Consider the following 21,913-nt stretch of genomic DNA (forward strand, 5'->3'; position numbering starts at 1 on the left):
TCTCTGTTTACATGCCAAACCCGTCAGTGTACGAACCAGAGCTAGTTCAGAATGCTGTATCAAGAGTTTTATGTAAAGCCAGATGTAGAGCTCAGATCTCCACTCGTCCTTGCGTCACATCTTTGTGCCGTGAGAATACTGCATACAGTTTAAGATTTTATTCATAACCTGCTGCTGCTCAGATTGGTAGACTCAAAGCTCTATACGCTACAGACTGCACTCGGCAATCTGGAATAACATGAAAACCTGTAAGCACACACAGAGCTTTCATTGATATATGTCATATATTTATTGGATATCACTCTTTTTTCCACTCTGAACAGGCCAAAATCCTGGTTAGGGTAACTCAATTGTCTATCACTCTATTCAATGGGCTGCTGCTCTTCTCAGGGTGACATGGGGGATGCTGGTCAAGAAGGCACTGAAGGAGACAGGGGTGAAATCGGTCTGCAAGGAAAGGAAGGACCCTCTGGGTCTCCCGGATTGGTCGGTGTCAGGGTGAGTGTCTCGGCGGCACAACTGCAAATTTCATTCATTTCCCATGAAGAGACTCTTTTTCGTCCACTTACAACCCTGTTTCGATTCTTCTACCAGGGTCAGGAAGGTAAACCTGGTAGTGTTGGTGAAAGAGGAAAACCAGGAGAAAAGGTTTGTCAGTTCACTTGCTTGGAGCTTAAATCCACCTTTCGTTCTTGGACGTCTGTCTAATTTGCAGTCTTGTACAAGCGGTTGAACGGTTCTCTGCTGTAGTGGTAAACAAACAGCAACAGTTCAGTCCATGTCAAATAGACTTTCAGTATTAAATGTTGTTTTTTGCCAAACTACCTGCATCACTGTTGGGGGTAAACTTTCTCTTTGATGGCCTCCCTCCAGGGGAGCAAGGGTCACCAAGGTCACCTGGGTGAGCCCGGGTCAACTGGTGAGCACGGAGAGATGGGGTTTGTCGGACAGAAGGGAGCGAGAGGAACCATCGGGCCAGTGGTGAGACATAGTTTCAAGGACTTGCTTGCTTGTTGATGGATGTGGGCTAAATGTGTTGTGTATATATATATATATATATATATATATATATTTATTTATTTATTTATATTTCCCCAGGGTGCTCCAGGGAGAATGGGCCAACAAGGAGATCCAGGCATATCAGGTTACGAGGTAAGAACAGTGATGCAATAATGCGGGAGGTTATAAAAGTGACCGGCCGACTGCAGCTCCAAACCTTACAAACGTCTTATATCTGCCGTCTATTCCATAAATGTTAAAAACGGTGACAATCAGCATTATTAAGCCTCTACATTAAAGGCCTATTTGATATATAAAACTATGGCACCACTTTATATGAATGTCATGTCTATAATACATAATAAGCATATATATATATATATATGGCTTTATAAAACTCTTTCATAAATCTGTCTAATCATGCATGAAAATGTATTACAGGGTTTATAAAGTATTTTAAGTGGTGGACTTAATGTGTTATAAGTTCAGCATTCATGATGCGTTATACCTCCGTGCCAGAGTGATAGAAAGAAGAATCTGATTCGTGGGTTACACAACGCATTTTAACTACCATGACGCATTATGAAGGATTAACTTATAATACATTACGTCCACCATTGATAGTACCTTTTAAACTTTAAAAAAAGCTGTCACAAGTTGTCATGCATGATTATGAATGTTTTAAAATGCGTTGTAATTGTGACGGTTCACCATGTGGGTTTAGGAGTGGAGCAGAGACTCAGGCGCAGACTTAGACACAGGACACAAGGTGAGGTGAAATGCAAGGCTCTTTACTGGGCACTTTAAGCAGTCAAAAACAGAAACCAAAAACTACTCCAACCGGGAGCACGAAAAATCCAAACTGAAAAATAAAAAGCAAAGTCACAAAAGGGGCTTGGTCACAAAAGGGGCTTGGTCACAAAAGGCAAAGACACAAACCGTGGGAGACAGAGAGTCAACACGAGGAAGAACCACTGCAGATGAGACGAGTCCACGGGGAGGGAAACAAAGAACAATTGATAATCCGGCACTGGAACAGGGCAAGCAGGGGAGTATAAGTATGTGAGGGGTGATGAGCGGATTGCTGGCAGGTGAGTGGAGATGAGTGGGGTTTGCAGAGGGAAAAGCCAGGGGCAGGTGATTTGGCACAGGTGGAGAGAATGAGCATGATCAGGAGAGACACACACACACACATAGCAAAACCCAACCGTGACAGTAATGTCTTATGAGTTAGCTTATAATGCATTGTGGACATGACCTTAATATGAAGGTTTTCCAAATCTTTTATGTTTGTGCCACTTAGTAGTGTATACACAATGTAATGTCGGATGGGTAACCCCCACATGAAAAGCCCAAAACAAGAAAGTTGCCTCGTTGACAGATACAAAACCTGTTGAAGATGTCATGTTGAAACATCTTCGTCGTATTCACTCAATCTTTATGGGTCGGATTAGTGTGTGTGGGATTTTTTTCTTTGTATCATTTCCACATTTTTCACTGAGAAACCCAAAGCGCTTCTTCTCTCTCACAAACCAAAAGCTTGGATTGATTTTTGGAAGGTGATTCATCGAGATACATATTTCATACATTATTGAATGATAAAATTGACCCGCGACGACAATACGGTGTCTGTATTGTCCTGGTGTTGATGAATCACAGGCTGGATCTCAGTTGCTGTGGGGTTTTGTTCTTCCCCTTCTCTCCACACTCGGTGGGATCCGATACTCTGATGATGTGCCGTTTTGGCTGATTTGATTTTTTTTTAAGTGCAGATTGAATCACTCGTCTTTCTTCAGCCAATGACTTAACTTTGATTTCTCATGATTCTGTTTGAACCAGGGTAACATAAGACATCTTATCTTGATTAATGGCAGTGTGGATAGAGGTAAAACCTTTTACAATTTCAATTATTTATTTGTCTTAAAGTTGACCACTAGAGGGCAGAAAGTAGACACCAAAACAATATTTGTTGCGTCCCAAGGACACACAAGGACATACAAGAAAAAGCAATTAAAAAGCGAGTGTCGTGTTGATTTCTAGCGAGCAGTGTCTGCTTGCAGCTAGTTGAACATACGTCTCCTCTAGCTAACCATACCAGCGAAGAAGTCACTTTATTTTTGCCAGTTCTGGGGCGATGGGGGGAGCTTTTCATTTACAGTGGATTCTTTTACAAAATGTGTTTTCTTACTTCTTGTGCAAAAGAGATAAAAAAAAAAAAATTTGTAAATTGCAATAAAACTAGTTATTATCTGTATGTGCGCATAATCTATTCCGGATAAGATTGGTGATGAGAAATTGATCATGGCAGAGTTGAAACCACAGTATAATCAAATTTTTGACGCATATAACCGTGACTTGGCTGATGGGTCTTCAAATTGCATTCTCCATGGCAACAAAAGATTAAGTGTTGATTGATGACATTGGTGCATTATCAGTTTACAGACTGGGGACGGGGAGATTTTTTTTCTCCCCGTCCGTCTCTCTACCTCGACTCGGTCTGTTTCTCCACATTACCGACACAATATTTCACACAGTGAGTTGGGAGTGAAGGCTGGGAGGTTACAGTCTCAAACTCTTCTTCCTGTCGTAGGGTCACATGGGACCGCAGGGCCCCCTTGGACCTCCTGGGCCAAAAGGTGAAAAGGTAGTTGACCACATTTACTTGCTGTCTCTAATCGCCGTCTGCACTTTGATTGTGTCTAATGAGCTCTGTAGACCTGGAATGATTGCATTACTTAACAATGTAAAACTGTCGCGCAGGTCATTGTCTTTGAGCGGTCACTTATTTTGATGCATTGGTTCTTCAGTTGTGTCCCTAATTAGTGCTTCCTCTGTCTGTCTTGTCCTTGCAATATTCCTAAAGTCATCCCTGATTTGATCATTGATATGAACTAGGACACATCCAATTAACTCGGTGCTGTCAAATGTATATAATCAGCCAAGCACCTGGTCTGCTCATGATTTTGGGGGATATTAGCAACATAATTTGTGTTTATTTGACAGGAGCAGCACAAAATGGAACACGCCACACTACAGTTTAGAGAGACGCTAATTTGCATGTTTTTTGTTTTGTAGTCCCTGGGCAGGAGCCATCTGGATGTGGATATTTGTGACTTTCTCTATGCCAATATCCACAAAGTAATGGCCATGCTTGCGTTCTAATTAAATCAGTATCAAGCTATCACGCCGGTTGTTGCAAAATGTATAATTGTCAATTGAGTGAGACAGGTAACCCTGGCACTAAAACATGCTGCCGATAAATACACATCTGTATCGCAGTTATATTGAAAGCACTAATGCTACGATAAATTGCTTTAATGCCTGTAAGTGTCAGCTGTGCTTGGCCCCTGGCCATCACTAATTATTCTCCTACTTTTGGATGCCTGTTGGGCTCCACGTTTTTATTTATTTCATACGACACATGCACCACACATGACTATTACAATCATACACACATCCGTGGTTATTGTTTAATGAAGCCCATAAAAACCCCCCGAAACAGAGATTGCCTCCGTTTATGTGAAATGGGATCATTGTGGGTAATAGCGCATGTAATTATTTGCCATTCATACAAAGAGAGCGGGCGATGTGTTTCCTTTGTTGTATTACATGCATTGATTTTGCACAAATCATTGGGTTTTGGGCAAAATTCCATTGACTGTGGTCGTGCGTCTGCGCCTGTATTGCTTGTTTAGGGGGAGCAGGGAGACGACAGCAAGGTAGAAGGTCCGGCAGGTCCCCAAGGTGACAGAGTGAGTTTCTTACATAAACCTGTTTTTTCCTGTGTCATTTGTTCGTGGTTAGTCTGGATTGTTCCATTCATTTGTTTCCATATGAACCCAGGGTCCTCCTGGAAACAGAGGAGAGAGAGGAGAGCCAGGTGATAGCGGACACTTTGTAAGTGAAATATTAATAAACGGACATGTTGTTATTGACTTCAGGTAAAGTGTCAATTACATTCAAGTGCTTTCTGTACATTGACACGCAGAAACGTATTTATTTCAGGGTGAAATAGGCATCGATGGAAAGAGAGGTGAAGCTGGTGCCTCGGGGCTTCCTGTAAGTATCTTATTTATATCTCTTAAGATGTAAAAGATTTATTGACATTGTGTCATATTGTCCAAACACAATCAGTGTAATTCAAATCAAACGGCAATGATCATTTTAGGGACACTCTGGGCCAAAGGGACAACCGGGCCTCAAAGGATCCAAAGGTGACCAAGTAAGGACAGACAGATAGTGGCATGGTTTTGTTATTAGAAAGCTCAATTACTTAACACGATATTAGTGGACTGTATTTACTGCCATGCAACCATGTAAGAACTGTGGAACATGAACTCTCAATACTCCAGGGTCAGAAAGGAAAATCAGGGGCGAGAGGTGCATCTGGGACCAAAGGACCACCAGTGAGTTTGATACATATCTCAGTTTATAATCAGACATAACACACAGTGGAGCTGTCATATTTAAAACCAATGCAAGCTTTGACATTACGATTGTCTCTTCTAAGGGTCCTGAGGGTCCTCTTGGCCCACGAGGAGTTGTGGGCAGGGAGGGACTTGAGGGCCTGTCTGGCATGGATGGAGTGCCTGGTAAAGATGGAACTAAAGGAGTCGAGGTGAGGACACTGCCAGCGGTTCACCTTTCCAAGGAATGAAAAAAAAAAAATCTCATCATTGTTCACTAAACAATGTATGATAATAAATGATCCTTGATTCCTTGAATCTTTGGTGTTAAGGGGGAGCAAGGAGAAGATGGAGAAGTGGGCTTACCTGGCAAACCTGGGCAGCAGGGCTCAACCGGTGAGATGGGGCTTCCTGGAAGTCAAGGCTCCTTTGGACCAAAGGTGGGAATGATGGGTGGACAATTTGTACACTTTTTTCTTCATTTTAGTTGCTTGAGTTTGTTGGGCAAAGTCTGTGCCAACTCTGCTGTAAGCTGCCAGGGTGGCCTTCCTTGGCGCCAACCGTGCCGTCTTTATGTTTGGACTGTTTTCTAATCTCCAATGCCACCATATTTTTATAGACCTCATTTTCACAGCAACAGCTGCAGAAAGTAAGTGTTGCAAATATTAACGAGTTGGCATAGTCTTAGTTTTCATGGCCTTGCCAATGTAACATTAAAGTTACATAAGCATAACAGTGAGAAACATAGGGAGGCTTTATTTGTTAGTATTTTAAAAGGCCGCCCAGTTGAGATAAGACTTGGGTTGCTACCCCACTTAATGCAATAATAAGTGTGGTGGGAAGCCAGTGAGGGACCACGAGCTTGTCGCTGCACCAGCGGCTTATACCGGTCGGTCTGGTGTCTGATTAGAGGTTACTTGGTGGGAGGATGCGCACGTGTTTATGTGTGTTTGTGTCTGTTCTCCAGGGTGAGAGGGGTCTTCCAGGTCAAACTGGTGCTTCAGGGAAAAAAGGCTCTATTGGCGGGATGGGATTGCCAGGACAACACGGAGAGCAGGGACCTGAAGGGCAACCAGTGAGCACTAATTTGTGAAATAACTTAAATTTCCTTTACACGACAACTTTTTCTGCTTGTTCAGTAATGAAGATGAACATGCTTTCTTTTCACTGTTTATCAGGGGGTTACTGGTGACCAAGGATTTCCAGGGGTGTTGGGTCTGTTTGGACCAAAGGTATGTGCACCCGTTAAGCTCCACTCGCAAACAAAGTGATGAACTTCAGGTCAATCAGACCTATAAAGTTGTAGTGTTCCAGTCTGAACAAAGTTGTTGATGGTGATATGACTCGGAATGACCCAAAAGCAATTTCTGGGTATAACTCACATTTTGGTTGAAGTGCTTTTGTGAAGTTTGAGGTTTTCAAATTGTCTGGAGGTACATTGCATTACCTTGTCTTCAGTGAAAAATTGATACAAAAGCTGTTCTGTATTACTGTAACATGCCCCAGGATGACATCTGCTGCACCATAAGTCTGCTTTACTTACAGCACTGCTGCAGTATAGATTATTGCCAGCTGAAGAAACAGAACAGGCTTTCCTGCAGTCTCGCTCTTTAATGTAAACCCTGAGGGATCTTGGATACTTTCCTACTGTGGGAGTTGAACAGTTGAGCAGACGAGCTTTGTGTTAGTTGATCAGTGGAGTTTAGTGTAATTGGTCTAACTCAGGAGCAATGAGTATGGATAATTGGAGTTAAGTCATCAGATAAAAGTGCAGGCTCTGAAACAAAACATCTCAAGTCCTGGCGTGATGTTGAATGGCTGCAATGCAACAATATTGACCCTGTTCTAGATAGGAGATGAAGTTGTTTACGCTAGTTTCTTATAGAACTTTTCCACTTGGATTTACTACATTAATCAAACTTTATTATAGCGCTATTATGATAAAAGCACTGTGCTGCAAACCATTTATTTTTACAGCTTTATTAGAGTAGATTGAAACTGGTAGCGCGTGTGTCGTTAAGCAGTGAGGTAGCTGTTTGCAGTGGTGTATGAAAATGTTACATCTTTCATAATGTGCCCTAACAGAACGCTTTTTGTATGAGGCTGCCAGTGGATTAATATAGGAGAATTGCATCACAGTTTCTGAAGGGGCTTTGGGTTTACCGCTCTCAAAGAACAAGGGACAACCTTGGAGGAGGTGATGAGGAGGGTTGAGTGAAGTGACAATCATCCTCCTCAGAGTAACAGGCTGAGACTGCTTTCAGAGACGCAAACGTGAACATCTTCATAATAAAGTGTCATTAGCATTAGCAATTAGCATTAGCAATTAGTCTGAAAATAGGTGCGTTTTCTGAGAGCCACCACCTAGTGGCCATTAGAGGAACAGTAGGTTAAGACATCTCACTTGTTTTAGCGTTTCACATGGTGGTTGCCATTTGCTAACCGCAGAGAAATGTGTCAATGTAACAAATCCTGCTTCTTGTCAATGAGGGTTATTGAAAAGTCAATATGTGTTTAACCTTTAGACTTACCATATCTTATCTCCGGTTATAAACTATAAATATTTGTCTTTCGAGGGACCCCTGGGAGACATTGGCCCAGCAGGGATACAGGGACCAAAAGGACCACGTGGTTTGTTGGTAAGATGAAGATTAATGGTAGTTTGGTAACTGTGCAGTTTTTCAGCCAACACCAGTGCACTGAACTCTCACAAACTGCATACTTCCCATGAAAAATAAACAGTAGCTTCATAAGATACTCCATCATATGTGTCGTCAAGTCACGAACATGCTTCTGCTTTCCAGGGTATGGAGGGAGCTTTGGGCCCCGTTGGCATCATTGGCCCCAGCGGTCATCCTGTATGTACCTCATATCTCATCCTATCTGCCAAGCTTTGTGTGACTTCTCTCTGCTTTTTTGGCAGTGATGGAGTGATCCTCTTTCTCTTTTCTCTCCATCAGGGACCCACGGGTGACAAAGGAAGTCGGGGGGAGACGGTGCGTGGTGATGTTTTGATGAATCATTTTGTCTGTACTTTGAGCACAGAATAGGATACTTAGTATGGAGACGGCACACCACTCGGCCTGCTTTGCCCTCAGCACTTTTCATTTCCTATTGTGCTCCACTGTTTGTTCTTTACACTCACAGTGACACTGAGCTGGAATTCCTGTCAGGGTGATGAATGTTAGCTGCATGCTCATCTCAAGCTTTTTAAAGAGTTTTTTTAAGAGTGCTCGTATAAAGGCATATTTCACAAAGCTCACTCCCAAAAATGCCAACATTCATGTATGAGTTTGCCGTGTGAAATTAGGACTTGCTGTGTGTAGAAATGCCGTTTCTGAGTGTAGACCTACAAAGAAGCAGTATCTATCGAATTGGCACGAAGACGGCATTACACTGGGCATGATAGAATAATAGCTGGTCTGCTCTCTAACTCTTTCTGTTATTGTGGGATTGTCCACTTGTGAATATTGATTACTTTTTCTTTTGTTTCTTACAGGGGTTGCAAGGGCCAAGGGTGAGTCATTATTCACCCCTGTAGCTAAATCATTATTATTTGCACAAGGCCGGTAGCCTGCTCAGTGCTAGACGAAATCAATTACCTACTTTATCGTCTTCCATAAAATCCAAGTTCTAAAATAATAATAAGAAGGCTAATGTGATGTTGCAATCTTTCAGGGATTTCGTGGCCCTCGTGGACCACCCGGACCACCAGTAAGTTTTTGATTTTGCGTTAATGTGAAAATTCTCCTTTTATATGTAATTCAGTCTCGACTTGCGCGTGTTAACACGTGCAAATGAAGAGAGTTAAGTTTGGTTAAAATGGGTTGAAAAAGAAGTACTCGGCTTTGGGTGCAACATCTATTCTGCTGGAAAATCATTTGAAGAGGAAAATCTAATTTGTGCATGAACACCCTAGTTAAACTGTGAGCTTATGATCTGTGTTATTTGGAGAATAATCACTGACTGGTTCCAGACCTATTTGTTATCCAGTGTGATCTGATTCAAAAAGATGTTAGCCAGCGGCTCCCCTTATCTGCAGTTGACATGCTTTATTCCCTCTCCGTTCACGCCTCATTTCCTGTGCATTCATAATTGTTTTTGTGCATATCTGCATATTGGATGGGAGTGGCAGAACCCACCACACACACAGTGGAGAATAAGATTTATAGAAGTAATTACAATATACACGGTACAATACATAGAGTGGCTGTTTCTACAACAGTGCAAACAAGATAAACAAGTATACATGGTGTATATACTGAAGGCTTTTCTCTTTGCTTTTCAGGGTCTGCCCAGTTCCTCACTCTCACTTGTAAGTGTTTCTCGTTAATGTCCATCATGTATAGAATGTCATAAAAAGCTGTAAAAAAATGTATGGTATTGAACGTCAAAATGAATGTCATGAAAATCATAGTATAGTGTTCCATGAAAAGGCATTAAAAAGTCACAGTATCTGACAAAAACTCATAGTATAGTAAGTCATAAACTGTCAAAGTAGAGTATGTCCTTAAGAGTCAAAGTATAGTCATAAAAGATTAATTGTATGTCATAAAAAAATATAAAATACTCACTGGTATTGTTAGTCATAAAAGTAATTGATAAGTTGAAGTATAGTATTTAATAAATAATTGAAGTACAGTATACAATACAAATGCCACATTCAATTCATAGTATGTCATAAAAGAATATTTCATGAAAAGTCACCTTCAAGGCATTGTTGTGGTTACCTGATGGCCTTGCCGTCTTCTTTGGCAGAGAAATGAGGCTCTTGGTGCCGCCTTTCAAGTCATCATCAACTCCCATGCTGCACTGAGGCCCGAGGTTAGTTCTGAGGAAAACTATGCTCATTGCAAGACATCACAGTTGACTGTTGGGGGTCCTAATGGGTATTATTCATTTGAATGAGTCCTTCAAAAAAAAAAAAGTTTTCTGATCTAATAACGGATAAAAACATTCATAGAAATTACAATTCAATCACGGCAACATTTATGTCCAAAGCAGAACTATCCGAGCATGGACCTGCTCATGTTGGACCAGGGCACAGAGATCTTCAAGACGTTGCAGCATCTCAGCACTCTGATCCAGAGTCTGAAGAACCCGCTGGGAACCCACGACAACCCCGCACGGATCTGCCGAGACCTCCAGAGCTGTGAACAGAGGATGTACGATGGTGAGGAGACGTACAGTATAAACTGCTCGGTCCTTTCTCTGCACATATCCGTTCTGTTCTTGTTGAATAAGAGCTGTTTTCCTCCTCCGCTGCTGCTCTTTAACAGGCACCTACTGGATCGACCCAAACCTCGGCTGTGCCGCCGACACTATTGAGGTGATGTGCAACTTCACTGCTGGTGGACAGACTTGCCTGAAACCTATCACAGTATCCAAGGTTTGGATCACTTCTATATTTGGCCCTTTGCTTTCGCCTAGACTATCAAAGTCACGCTCAGTTGGCAAGTAAACATCTAGGATATTAATGTTTTGGAGTTATTCTTCAGCCATAACAGTTTGTAATTAATCATCATAACGCACAAGACCAGACAGACTCAATGTCTGCATGAACTGTTAGGGACAATAATAGGGACAGACAATCATACACAATCTGTGATCCATATCTAACAAATTCTAATTAATTACACAATTGGAGTCTATTACCAACTAAAAACAAAAATTGTACTTTTATTACATAGACGCAAGAGTCCAGTTATTGTTTACATCCGGAATTTCTTCAGGAATTATGGCATTTATAAACAAGCCTATTTTCTAAATTAGGATTATTTGAGGAACACACATTCTTGCTTTACAGTTGGAGATGGGCGTGGGTCGTATCCAGATGAACTTCATCCACCTTTTGAGCACGGAGGCCGTGCAGCACATCACCATTCACTGCCTCAACACACCCGTGTGGGCAGCAGGACCCTCCCTGCAACCCTCATCCAGGGCTGTGAGCTTCAAGGCCTGGACAGGGGAGGAGATTCAGGCCGGCGACCTCCTCGAGCCGCTCATACCCCGGGACGACTGCTGGGTGAGCACTGCTACTTTTCTGGCATGGCTACAAAGTAGGACTTTATCCACCAAAAGACACTGTGTATATCCTGGATGTCTTACAAATGAATTAAAGGCATTTCTTTCCTCATGAAACATTTGTAAAGCAAATTCTTTAAAACATATTTAGAATTCAGCATTGCTTACGTTTAAAAATGTTGTACTGTTGAGAAACTATCCTTCTTCACATCCTGTGACCGAGCGCGACCTTCACTTTCAGATCAAAGATGGCCGCTGGCATCAGACCCACTTCATCTTCCAGACCCAGGACCCAAACTTACTCCCCATCGTGGATGTGTACAACCTAGCGACCAGAGAACGTGGCGCGAGCTTCCACCTCGAGGTTGGACCCGTGTGCTTCTTATAGGCCCCCCCGTGTAGGGGGCCGGGAAATACTCAAAGGAGGGACGGCGTGGAGGAAGGCGGACGGGGGAGACTAATGCTTCTGTGGTTTCCAGAGACAACAGACCACCATTTTCTCCCTGCGAAATATGCTTGGACTGCAGAAACAGGAGGGGGGGCACTGCAGAAAAGAGGCCCATTGAAAATGCAGAGATAAGACTTCTAGCACTAATCAGCCTATGGAAAACAACAATAAGCTTCTTTTTTTTTCAGAGACTCGTTTGTGTGATTCAACACCTGAATGCCCCTTTTTGGAAGGAAGTAATATGACCGTCTCACCCTATGTTGTATCATATTTTCTTCACGGGCTGTGACCCGATTTAGCAAAAAAAACGTTTTCTTTAGAGAGATCTGTACAGAAATATGGGACAGTTACATCTGCAAATGCAATAATTCCTATTTTAATGTCTAAGTATTATTTATACATGTATATGTACTGTATATTGTAATATAAAGTGCAATAGTTATTTTTCCACAGCCTTTAGGCATATGCATTATAAACATAACATCACTCATTCAGGTATGCAGTGTGCCTCAGACACACAGGCGCACTGTCTCCAGGTAAGTCTTCTTGAACTTCTAATAACTGTCCGGTGCCGAGAGACCCCCGCGTTCATACAGATGTCCTCACGCCATCAACTGCTGTGCGGCGCTCTCCGTGTCGAAAAATGCGTGGAAGCTCTCCCCCAGTGTGTCAAGATGCTACCTCGTACTGCACCGCTCATCTCGCAGCAAACAAAGACGTTACCTGATATAGATCTGGGATGACATGGAGGAGACACCTGGTGCTACAACCGTTGACACTCGTATGATAAACTCTCTACGTCTGTGCTTTACCAAAAAAAAAAAAAAAAAAAGGGAAGATTGTAAAATATACACGCAGGTCAAATTGGTTAAATTATATTTTCAAGGTATTATTTTCACGTTTTCAATATTCTTTGTACTGTCTGACACTATAAGTTAAGTTTTTGTATCTGTCAAAATGTCTATAATTATGCAACCGTTACGATCTACAGTGGATTCTATTTAAATTTTATTTAAATTCTGGTTAGCTCTCCAGTTCAAAACCTCAATGTTATGTTTTATGAGTCATTTAGGGCCTTATGGATTCTACAGTCTGTTTTTTCCCCAATTAATCTGTCCTAGACAATCAACTGTATTTTAGGACATTACCATCTGTATTATTTACTGTTTAAGCATTTGTCACTCAAAGGTGCAGCAATGGCAATTGGTCCCGTCAATTTATAAACTCAGAGGATTTCTTACAATACACAACACAACCGAGCTAACGGTGTTTAATCTGTGCGGACATTTCATGCTGCGTGAATGAAGTCTAATGACTCAACAGGTAATTCAATAAAAGTCTGAAACCTTTGTTGATAAGCAGCTTTCATTTCTTTTCATTAAAAGGAAAACTTATTATCAAAGTGAGCAAATAACATGCATTTAAGCTGCCAGTTTAAATGTGTTTTTGCTTGCTGATATTCATTTCACACATCTGGAACTGTCAAATCCTGACAGCTAGCGTTGTAAACGTGGAGAAAAATTGTGTCCTTGAAGTAATGCCTTTCTTTTTTTTTTTTTTAATGACAACTCACCGATCAGTTTAATGGCAACTTAAAAAAAACGAACACACAGGCAGACTTGGAGGTTGAAAGAACTATATTAGCAGACTGCTGTATCCTAACATACACCATCTTATCTTGGGCACATGGCATGGCGGCCCCCATCAACGGGGAGGTTCACTCCAGTAATGAAGCTGGCGGCATCGGAGGCCAGGAAGGCGATGCCGTGGGCCACTTCTTCCACCTCCCCTGGTCGACCCAGGGCATGGGTCTGCTTGCACTTTGCAAGAAACTGGATGGGTGAAAAAAAAGATTGACAGACACCGAGTGTTTGTTATTTGTCTCGTGTGCTATCAGATGCTAGGAGATGACAACCTCTGAAGAAATACATCTGTTTTAGTGGCAACACATTATGCGTTACCTGGGCATACTGGTCCTCATCTAGTCCTGCTCTCTTGTGGACCTCTGTGATGATCACACCAGGGCTGAAGAGATGCAGCAGGGACACAAAATATGGTGCATCAATGGAATTAATTTCCAACAGACACAACTGATATCAATGCTTTATCAATCAGAAATGCATGGGATATGTGTTAGCTAATTGTATACATCCAAAATATGAAGGTCAATTACTGAACACAATAAAAACACATGGATTTTTCATTTTTTATTAAAACCCTCACCAGACGGAGTTCACTCTGACTTCCTTTGACGCCAGCTCTGAAATGAAAGAGTCATGTTATTTACTGTGAACTTTGTACAATGCTTAACATAATACATAGTATAAAGGAGAAAAATAGCTCACTCACCAAGTGCTGTACAACGTGTGAACTGATCAATGGCGGACTTGGACATGCAATAGGCCAGCACACCAGGGAACTACAGAGAGAAAGCACTACAAGTAACAAATACATGTAGTGGGTGTGGTCGTGAATAGGTGGCCCGCTGTAATACCCACTGATCTCTGTCCGTTGACACTGGATACGTTGACAATGGAGCCTTTGGTCTTGATCAGGTGGGGCACACACAGCTGAGTCAGGTGGTATACGGTTCTGGAGAATGAAACAAACGTTAGGGGACATTCTAACTAAAATGATCAATAATATATACGTGAACACTACATATCAAGTGTGGGAGTAATCACTAGTTGTCTTGTGTCCTTGCGGGCCCTTTTGAAATACATCCATATATCACTTCAGCCAACTTCCATTTGAACTTGAGAGTCATCCGCCATATCCCAGCTACTATACAACCTGTACTACTGTAGGTTTAGCACTAATATATCTTCATGATGCTCTGCATTATCCTACCTGACATTGATGTTCATGATCCTGTCGTACTGAGCCATGTCTGTTGTCTCTATGCTGCCCATGGCCAGGATACCAGCGCTGTTGACGAGGACATCCAGTCTGCCGAAGTGAGCGATAGTTTGCTCCACCGTCTTCTTCACCGTCTCCTCATCAGTGAGGTCTCCAGGAACCAGCAACGGCTAATAAAACACAGACGTGTTAGGAATTTAAAGGCGTTTTTTTTTTAAGTTTCAAAATCATAGTCACACAATACTGAACAAATCACTTTGTTAAAGGCAGTAATGTTTGGATGATAAAGTAAGATTGTTTGCATGTTGTTTTTAATGTGGCAGCATGTATGCTCCAGTGTCAGAAATGGTCAATTTATATTGTCTACACACATTTAACAGATGTGGATGTGCTCATCCAACAATGCATTGCGGCTCAATATATTGATAGCAGACTTTTTAACGCCACATTTTGACGACTGATTGTACGTTTGCGTTTTTACACAAGCGGACCACCAAACTCCATTCATAAAAACATTAAAGTGTAGAATCTTGATCCTCTCTCTCTTCTCTTGGTCCACAAAAGACTGCATTGAACGGTGTCGGCATGTTTGTACTATATTTCATCCCAAGTCAGATAACGTTGGTGCACAGCTCAGTGGGAGAGTCGGCTACCTCGGCTGCTCCACAGTCCGTGCACTGTTTGGCTATTTTCTTTAGATTGTCCACGTCGCGTCCGTTCAGAGCCAACAGCGCTCCGAGTTTGGCGAACAGGACGCTCGTGCCTGCACCGATGCCCGAGCTGGCACCCGTTATGAGGGTCACTTTATCCCGCAGGGAAGACACCTGGAAGACACAAACATGTCCATCAGGTGTCCACGCAGGTACCGAACCTCACGATGAACAGAAGTTAAGTTTGTATAAAGCTATAATGAAGTAGTCAAAGTAGACTTACTTTAAATGCATTGTCTGAGGCCATTTCTGCGGGGTTTTAATGTAGTTTGTATGAACTTGCTACGGACAGAGAAACACACTTCGTCCACTAGTGATGACGTAGAAGGTGCTCATCGGTTTGACAGCGCTGCTTCAGTTTTAGACTTCCAACCTTTAACCCTGAAGCGTCAAGTCTTTCGAAGTGGTGACATTTAACAACAGTCATTTTTGCACACAGATGTATTATTTACAAACGTTTTATTTAGTACAAAACATTGACGGCTTATTTATATTGCCTATCAAGAATAAAAAAGGATCAGACTGTGTGTGTAGCAGTGGTGTACAAAGTCAGGGGCGTGTTTTCTTTTTGTACTAAACTGTGAATTTATGAAGATAAACAGAAAAAGGTTAGCCTTTAATTGCAATGCAAATAATTTCATAAAATAACAATAAGCATACCAAGTTACAACATTTGAAAGAGCATACACATGAATTTTGCTTCAGGATGGACAGCAATTTAAGTGTTGACGTATTCAAACCACTAAGTAAGTTTCACTCAGAATTTAAATGACGTTTACAACAAAAATATTACAAAATGCTGGTACAAAAATGTGATTTTGTTAGGACAGCTCAGCATTATATAATTTCAGAGTCTGTGTCATGATGATGTCTGGGAGCTTTCTATCTAATTTCTAGCCTCTAACAAGTTATCTATTTTAACCTTGGCAGGGTACTTTACACTGGACCAATAGGCTTATTGGAAAAAAGAACAATTTGCATATTTGAAGAGAAAACTGTCTATGCAGCAAAAGGATTGGCATGAATGGTCACATCCTTTATCCGGGTTTCCGTCAGCGGTCGGAACGTCTTCTCATTGACGGGAAGTTTCTCCAGTTCATCCAGTGCTTCCAGGCCATCGATGATCCTACGCGTGGAAGAGCGAAAGATGTCAGCTGCTTCAGTAAAATACATTCTAAACAATATAACTTTCAGGCACACCAAGCGGCTGTCTGCAGAGCCGAAAGAAATGTCCAACAATCATTATTTCCATCTCACGTAACACACATTTATCTGGATAAAAGGATGCGTACTTTCCAAACACCGTGTACTTCATGTCCAGATGGGGCTGTTTGGCATATGTGAAGAAAAACTGGGAGCCATTTGTGTTGGGGCCATTGTTTGCCATTGAGACCACTCCTCTTACATTATGCTGAAATAAAAGAAAGCCAAAGAACACAAAAGTTACAATGCTGAAGAGTGATGAACCCCGATGAAATATTAGGCCAACATGCTAGAACTAGTAGGTACTCACTTTTAGGTGCTCACTGAACTCATCTTCATATTTGCGGCCCCATATACTTGTTCCTCCTTTGCCTGTACCTGATTGGTTTAATCAAAATACGGGGAATGACTAACAAGAAGTGACGATGAGAATTCTGCCATTTCAGTGTCGATGTGCAGCAGATGCAACAACAATCCCATACCTGTAGGATCTCCAGTTTGAACCATGAAACCTTTAATATTGCGGTGGAAGACACAGCCAGTGTAGAAGCCACTGGCACACAAAGCAAGGAAGTTCTGTAAATAGTGAAATATATGCGTTAGGATAGTCCAAGTTAAATCCTTTAAAAACAAGGAATATTAAAGAAACTGCAGTGATGAAATGTATCCAAGTACTTTATTGAAGTATTGTACTTAATTACAATTTGAGGTACTTGTACAAGAGTATTTCCATTTTTATTCTTTGTACTACTTAATCTATTACATTGTGGGGGTAAATATTGTACATTTCACTCAGCTACATTTATTTTGATAGCTTTAGTTAATTGTTATTTTGCAGAGGCAGATTACAAAATATATGCAAGTAATAAACTATGATGCAATTGTATGGATAAGACCACCCTGCAGTACATAAAGTAGATAAAAGAATCCCCCAGCTGAAAATACATTATTCTGAAATGGGCCATTTTGCATTATTACTTTTTGATCCCAATACTTGAATGCATTAATCTTTACTTGTAGCATAATATTAACACACGGTTGCATTGATACTTTTACTTTAGTAAAATTACTTCCTTCCACCACTGAGAGACTGTATATTCTGTAATAATATAACAACTTTAATGCAACTTTCAGCCAAAGCTTGCAGCGTGTGACGTAGCGTTAACTGTAGCCAAAGTTAGTTCACTTACCTCACATGTTCTCGGTGCGCGCTCACAAAACAATTCGATTTTAATTTCTCCTAGATCTGTTTGAAGGGTAACAGCCTGTAACATTAGGAAAAGAAGAAGAATCATTAACCCAAAACGTTAACTTTTAGGAGGCACAGGAATCGCCATTCATTACCGTTTGCTAGCTAGCTTAGCACGTTAGCCTGACTGTAACAAAATAAGCACGTTCTCCTTACAAAGGGACGTTTCTCGCCTGGCTCCTAACAAAGGAATAGGCCTTAAAACACCGTATTAGTTGACATTTACTTAAACGGTTCTGTTGTTTTTAAGATAACAGATATCTGCTGAAAATGTCCACAATCAAATTTACCATTTCAAATGTTGCGTCTTTGAACAAGTGTGTCGGAAAAACATGTCCGTGTCGGTGCAGTGGCCAGCAAAGAATGGTTCCGCAGGTAATTTACGATCTTCTAAAAAAAACAAAACGAAATCATAGTGACATATTTACCTCTGCACAGAGCTGTTGAAGCTGAATGTAAACAGCCAGAACCACACAGTCTCTGCAGAGGTTTAACACTTGTGATGCTGTTCAGACATGGTCAAATGAACATGCTATGTGGCCCCTGGACAGAAATTCTGGGGTTAGCCCCCCAATTTTCCCATTCTGTGAAATGTTTACTATTTTTCTATGGTTTCTCTGCTTAGGTATTAGACCTACCAGATTAGTTACGGGTTACATGCAACACACAGGCACACAACTGGGATAATGATTGTATTAGATTTTGATAAAGGGACCTTGTTAAAGACAGGAACTCAACATAAAGTAGTCGAGCAGGATGCACCTTGAAGCCTCATGTCAGCTGATTTTGTGCTTTGGTGCATAATCCCAAAGACAGGGCTGGGCAGTTGACAGATTATCTATCCGACACCAAAATACAACAGAACACAGTCATTCACAAAATTCAAATTTCAACAAGACAAATTAGGTCAACCAAGTTTATTTTACCTCTAGTGGATCGTGTGCAGGAAAAGATGGGACAGATATTTAAACAGAATACTCTGTGACATAATTCATTTTAATACAGACACGCAGAAGATTTCCTTATTAATGCCAAATTTGACAAACCAACAATGCATGAAGCCAAATGGGAAACATTGAAAATAAGGATTTTGTACCCAAAAATGATTCAAAGAGAAAGAACAAAGATGGACATCACAGGATGAGAAAGTCTCATCATGCCAACATACACACAGATAACACTCTCACACTTGCATTCATCTGTGCTAATCCTGATGAAGACATAATAATTCTGAAACACAGCTCCATTTGTACATTGTCATTGAGGAAAACGCAGAATCAATGTTAAACCAAGTAGTTTCTTTAAACACATTTACTTTTAAACCAGCAGTCCATATTAAATACACCAAACTAGAACTAATGTATAGAAATGCATATAAAACTAACTGTATAATACAATTGTTTAAATTAATAAAAAAAAAAAAAAGGCAATCAACTCAAACAAGGAGTGAGTACTAGCTGGTTTCCTGAGTAATTGAGTTATACTGTAATAATACCAAGTGTTGTAAAAATAAAAAATAAAATCATAATTATAAAAAAAAGGGCAAACAGAACAAAAAGATTGACAACTATAAACGCAAACACTAATCTACCTCATACCCTTTTACTAGCCGCCTACACCATGCATGTTTACCGTACTGACCGTTTACTCGCAGTGCATGTGAAACACGTTACATTTGACAAAAGGTTCTCTGCCGTCAGTCTTATTGAGAATAGCTGATTGTCGTAATCTGTGGTGTATTGCTGAGGTGTTCTGGAAGTTATTTAACACGCTCCACTTGGGATTTACAGGTAAATAATTTGTCTTTCTAGGAGTAGTTCTGAAACAGAAACAAACCTAAATACTTATTAAATAACTGATATCGAATTTAATCTCACGGCTGGCAGTCATTCAGTCAAACCTTCTCATACTGAATACATACAAAACATTTGTTATAATCATGAAATTGTATTATTATTTGCCTTTACCTAAATGCAACTTGTGGGACAGGTGCAAAAGCATTCTCTCAACTTCAACTTCTCACCATCACCGTAGTAAAGTTAATGCGACCAAAAGAATGCCCGTGCACACGTGAAAACTACATCAAACCTTTACATAGTGGAAATAAAGGCAATATTGCACAATATAGCATAGTTAATAAACATGTTACTGAAATAAATGTACACGTCTTAAACTGTTCCTACGCTTTTCAACCTAGTCACTGTACTATTGCTTCCAAGTGTTCTTTGCAGTTAGGTTTATTAAAACATAAACTGATGACTTTGTTCTCTGGGTAAACACAAGAACGCCTGTTAGGAGTTGTGCTGTGTCAGAGCTGTGCATTGATCTAGAATTATGTATTTTTAGCATGGTGCTGCTTACTGTGGCAAAACACAAGTGCAGAAAAGTCACTCTCAGGCAAACAGTTTCACACTTTTCTCTACAAATGAACACACATTGAAACCAGAGAAATAAATGACAATTAGATGACCGAACGTGGAAAAAGTACGGAGGGCCATTTTACGACAAATAAATATCTCCAACAATTATGGGTAAAAAGAGAAACTAAGATATTTACACTGCCGTGTGCATGAACCCAGGACCTGCTTGCTGTGTTATAAAACAATATATATGACTTTTGTCATTTTGACTTTGTGATTAAAAAAAAAAGAAAAGAAAAGAGGAATGTGTGACACAGAAAAAACAAACAAACCTTGACACAATAAACGTCAACCAACATTTTCCAAAAATCTAACCCCAACTTCTACATCACTTTGACAAATAAAGAGTGGAAAATGTACTGGATAAGTAAAAATCAGAATGCTAATGCCCTTCTGACTCCATGGCAGGAGAGATAGAGTTAGCAGTCACTGTGACGAGGTGAGGCAACAGAAAACAATGTCATTAATCACTGTTGAGACACCATATCGATCTTTTATTGTCCCTCGTTGGTTACTGGTGTCAGGTATGCGAGGAGTCCACAGGAAGTTATGAATGAAACATTCAAAGCAAAACATAAAAACAAACAACCCGGCCCTGTTGCTCCCATTATCAGCTGGGCGTGGGTAGTGCAGCTTTAGAGACAAGTATCTGCATCCAAACACAGTGAAGAAAACAACCATTTGTTTACAACTCCACAACAAAAGTAACAGAAATGATACAGAACACAGGAGTGAATCAAAGTTAAGGCAACCGATCTGACAGCCATGGCTCTTTAAAAAAAAAAATAAAGAATCTCTCTTTGCCGATGAGAAAAGAATTTGTAGGAATTACAATTTGCCCGTATACATTAAGTGGAATGTAGCTACTTTTTCACGACGATGAAGCTTCAGAAATGTTGGACTTTATTGCATTGTTCTTTCTCTTAGAAAAAACATATCCACATTGACCTCACCTTAATGACTCCAATACAGGAAGTGGAATAGATTACGATTAAAGATGGCCGTCATCTCATGAGCATCTACACTGAACATTGCACCATATTTTGACTAATGCAGTTCAGCATGACTTAAACAGAAACATTACTAACAAGCTGAGGCCAGGTGAGAATAAAGCAATGTAGTGTTTCAGGTAAGCGTTTGTTTCAAACATATCACCGACGATCCATTTCAATGTCACTATTGTGTTATCCCGTATGAACTTCAATTCAATGCTTTTGATGCCGACGAGACTCATCTCATCCAAAACCTCATTTGATTCGTGCAACTCATTACATACAAACAATGTGAACGCAGCATGACCATGACACTGATGTTGCTAAATTCCCACTGAATAGTGTACTGGCAGTAATGGTTGGGTATCTGCTTGCTGATAACATGCTCCACTAACTTCATTGTATGGGGGGGAATATTGTGGAATAATAGTCCAGCGGGTAGCATTCAGTAGAATGATTGCTTCTCCCAGCACTCAGTCAAACACACTACACATCGTTCCCCAGGAAGAAGCCATCAACCCTCCACTCTCTAGTCCAACACCACGTTGTACCGCTACCGAGACTCAGAACAACCAATGAGAACTCATCAGTCTCCTCTCACCC

At 40.8% G+C, this 21,913-nt stretch overlaps 3 protein-coding genes across 4 annotated transcripts in view; 1 reads left to right on the forward strand and 2 right to left on the reverse strand.

Moving 5' to 3' along the window:
- Positions 1-13,242, forward strand: part of LOC116384753 (collagen alpha-1(XXVII) chain B-like) — a 75,663-nt gene extending 62,421 nt beyond the window's left edge. For both annotated transcript variants that reach the window (XM_031849695.1, XM_031849696.1), the window contains 25 exons: positions 391-498; positions 595-648; positions 874-981; positions 1,099-1,152; positions 3,590-3,643; positions 4,695-4,751; positions 4,843-4,896; positions 5,005-5,058; positions 5,168-5,221; positions 5,352-5,405; positions 5,510-5,617; positions 5,738-5,845; positions 6,373-6,480; positions 6,584-6,637; positions 7,982-8,044; positions 8,210-8,263; positions 8,366-8,401; positions 8,905-8,922; positions 9,084-9,119; positions 9,694-9,720; positions 10,164-10,229; positions 10,407-10,578; positions 10,685-10,794; positions 11,212-11,430; positions 11,671-13,242. In XM_031849695.1, coding sequence (XP_031705555.1) covers positions 391-498; positions 595-648; positions 874-981; positions 1,099-1,152; positions 3,590-3,643; positions 4,695-4,751; positions 4,843-4,896; positions 5,005-5,058; positions 5,168-5,221; positions 5,352-5,405; positions 5,510-5,617; positions 5,738-5,845; positions 6,373-6,480; positions 6,584-6,637; positions 7,982-8,044; positions 8,210-8,263; positions 8,366-8,401; positions 8,905-8,922; positions 9,084-9,119; positions 9,694-9,720; positions 10,164-10,229; positions 10,407-10,578; positions 10,685-10,794; positions 11,212-11,430; positions 11,671-11,817 — 1,977 coding nt within the window. In that variant the 3' untranslated portion in view covers positions 11,818-13,242. The remainder of the gene's footprint in view (positions 1-390; positions 499-594; positions 649-873; positions 982-1,098; positions 1,153-3,589; positions 3,644-4,694; positions 4,752-4,842; positions 4,897-5,004; positions 5,059-5,167; positions 5,222-5,351; positions 5,406-5,509; positions 5,618-5,737; positions 5,846-6,372; positions 6,481-6,583; positions 6,638-7,981; positions 8,045-8,209; positions 8,264-8,365; positions 8,402-8,904; positions 8,923-9,083; positions 9,120-9,693; positions 9,721-10,163; positions 10,230-10,406; positions 10,579-10,684; positions 10,795-11,211; positions 11,431-11,670) is intronic.
- Positions 12,810-15,821, reverse strand: LOC116384755 (3-oxoacyl-[acyl-carrier-protein] reductase FabG). The gene is made up of 8 exons (XM_031849698.1): positions 15,670-15,821; positions 15,390-15,560; positions 14,728-14,906; positions 14,376-14,469; positions 14,227-14,296; positions 14,101-14,137; positions 13,839-13,902; positions 12,810-13,709 (listed from the first exon to the last, which is right to left on the reverse strand). Exons 1-8 carry the CDS (start codon positions 15,691-15,693, stop codon positions 13,551-13,553), a joined length of 798 nt encoding a protein of 265 aa, XP_031705558.1. The 5' UTR covers positions 15,694-15,821; the 3' UTR covers positions 12,810-13,550.
- A 69-nt stretch (positions 15,822-15,890) lies between these two features.
- Positions 15,891-18,285, reverse strand: ppil3 (peptidylprolyl isomerase (cyclophilin)-like 3). The gene is made up of 6 exons (XM_031849699.1): positions 18,189-18,285; positions 17,840-17,914; positions 17,132-17,225; positions 16,960-17,027; positions 16,739-16,857; positions 15,891-16,572 (listed from the first exon to the last, which is right to left on the reverse strand). Exons 1-6 carry the CDS (start codon positions 18,189-18,191, stop codon positions 16,446-16,448), a joined length of 486 nt encoding a protein of 161 aa, XP_031705559.1. The 5' UTR covers positions 18,192-18,285; the 3' UTR covers positions 15,891-16,445.
- Between the last annotated feature and the right edge of the window lie 3,628 nt (positions 18,286-21,913).

This window comes from Anarrhichthys ocellatus, unplaced genomic scaffold (assembly GCF_004355925.1).
Source record: "Anarrhichthys ocellatus isolate YVR2014 unplaced genomic scaffold, GSC_Weel_1.0 scaffold9, whole genome shotgun sequence".
Classification (NCBI taxonomy): Eukaryota; Metazoa; Chordata; class Actinopteri; order Perciformes; family Anarhichadidae; genus Anarrhichthys; species Anarrhichthys ocellatus.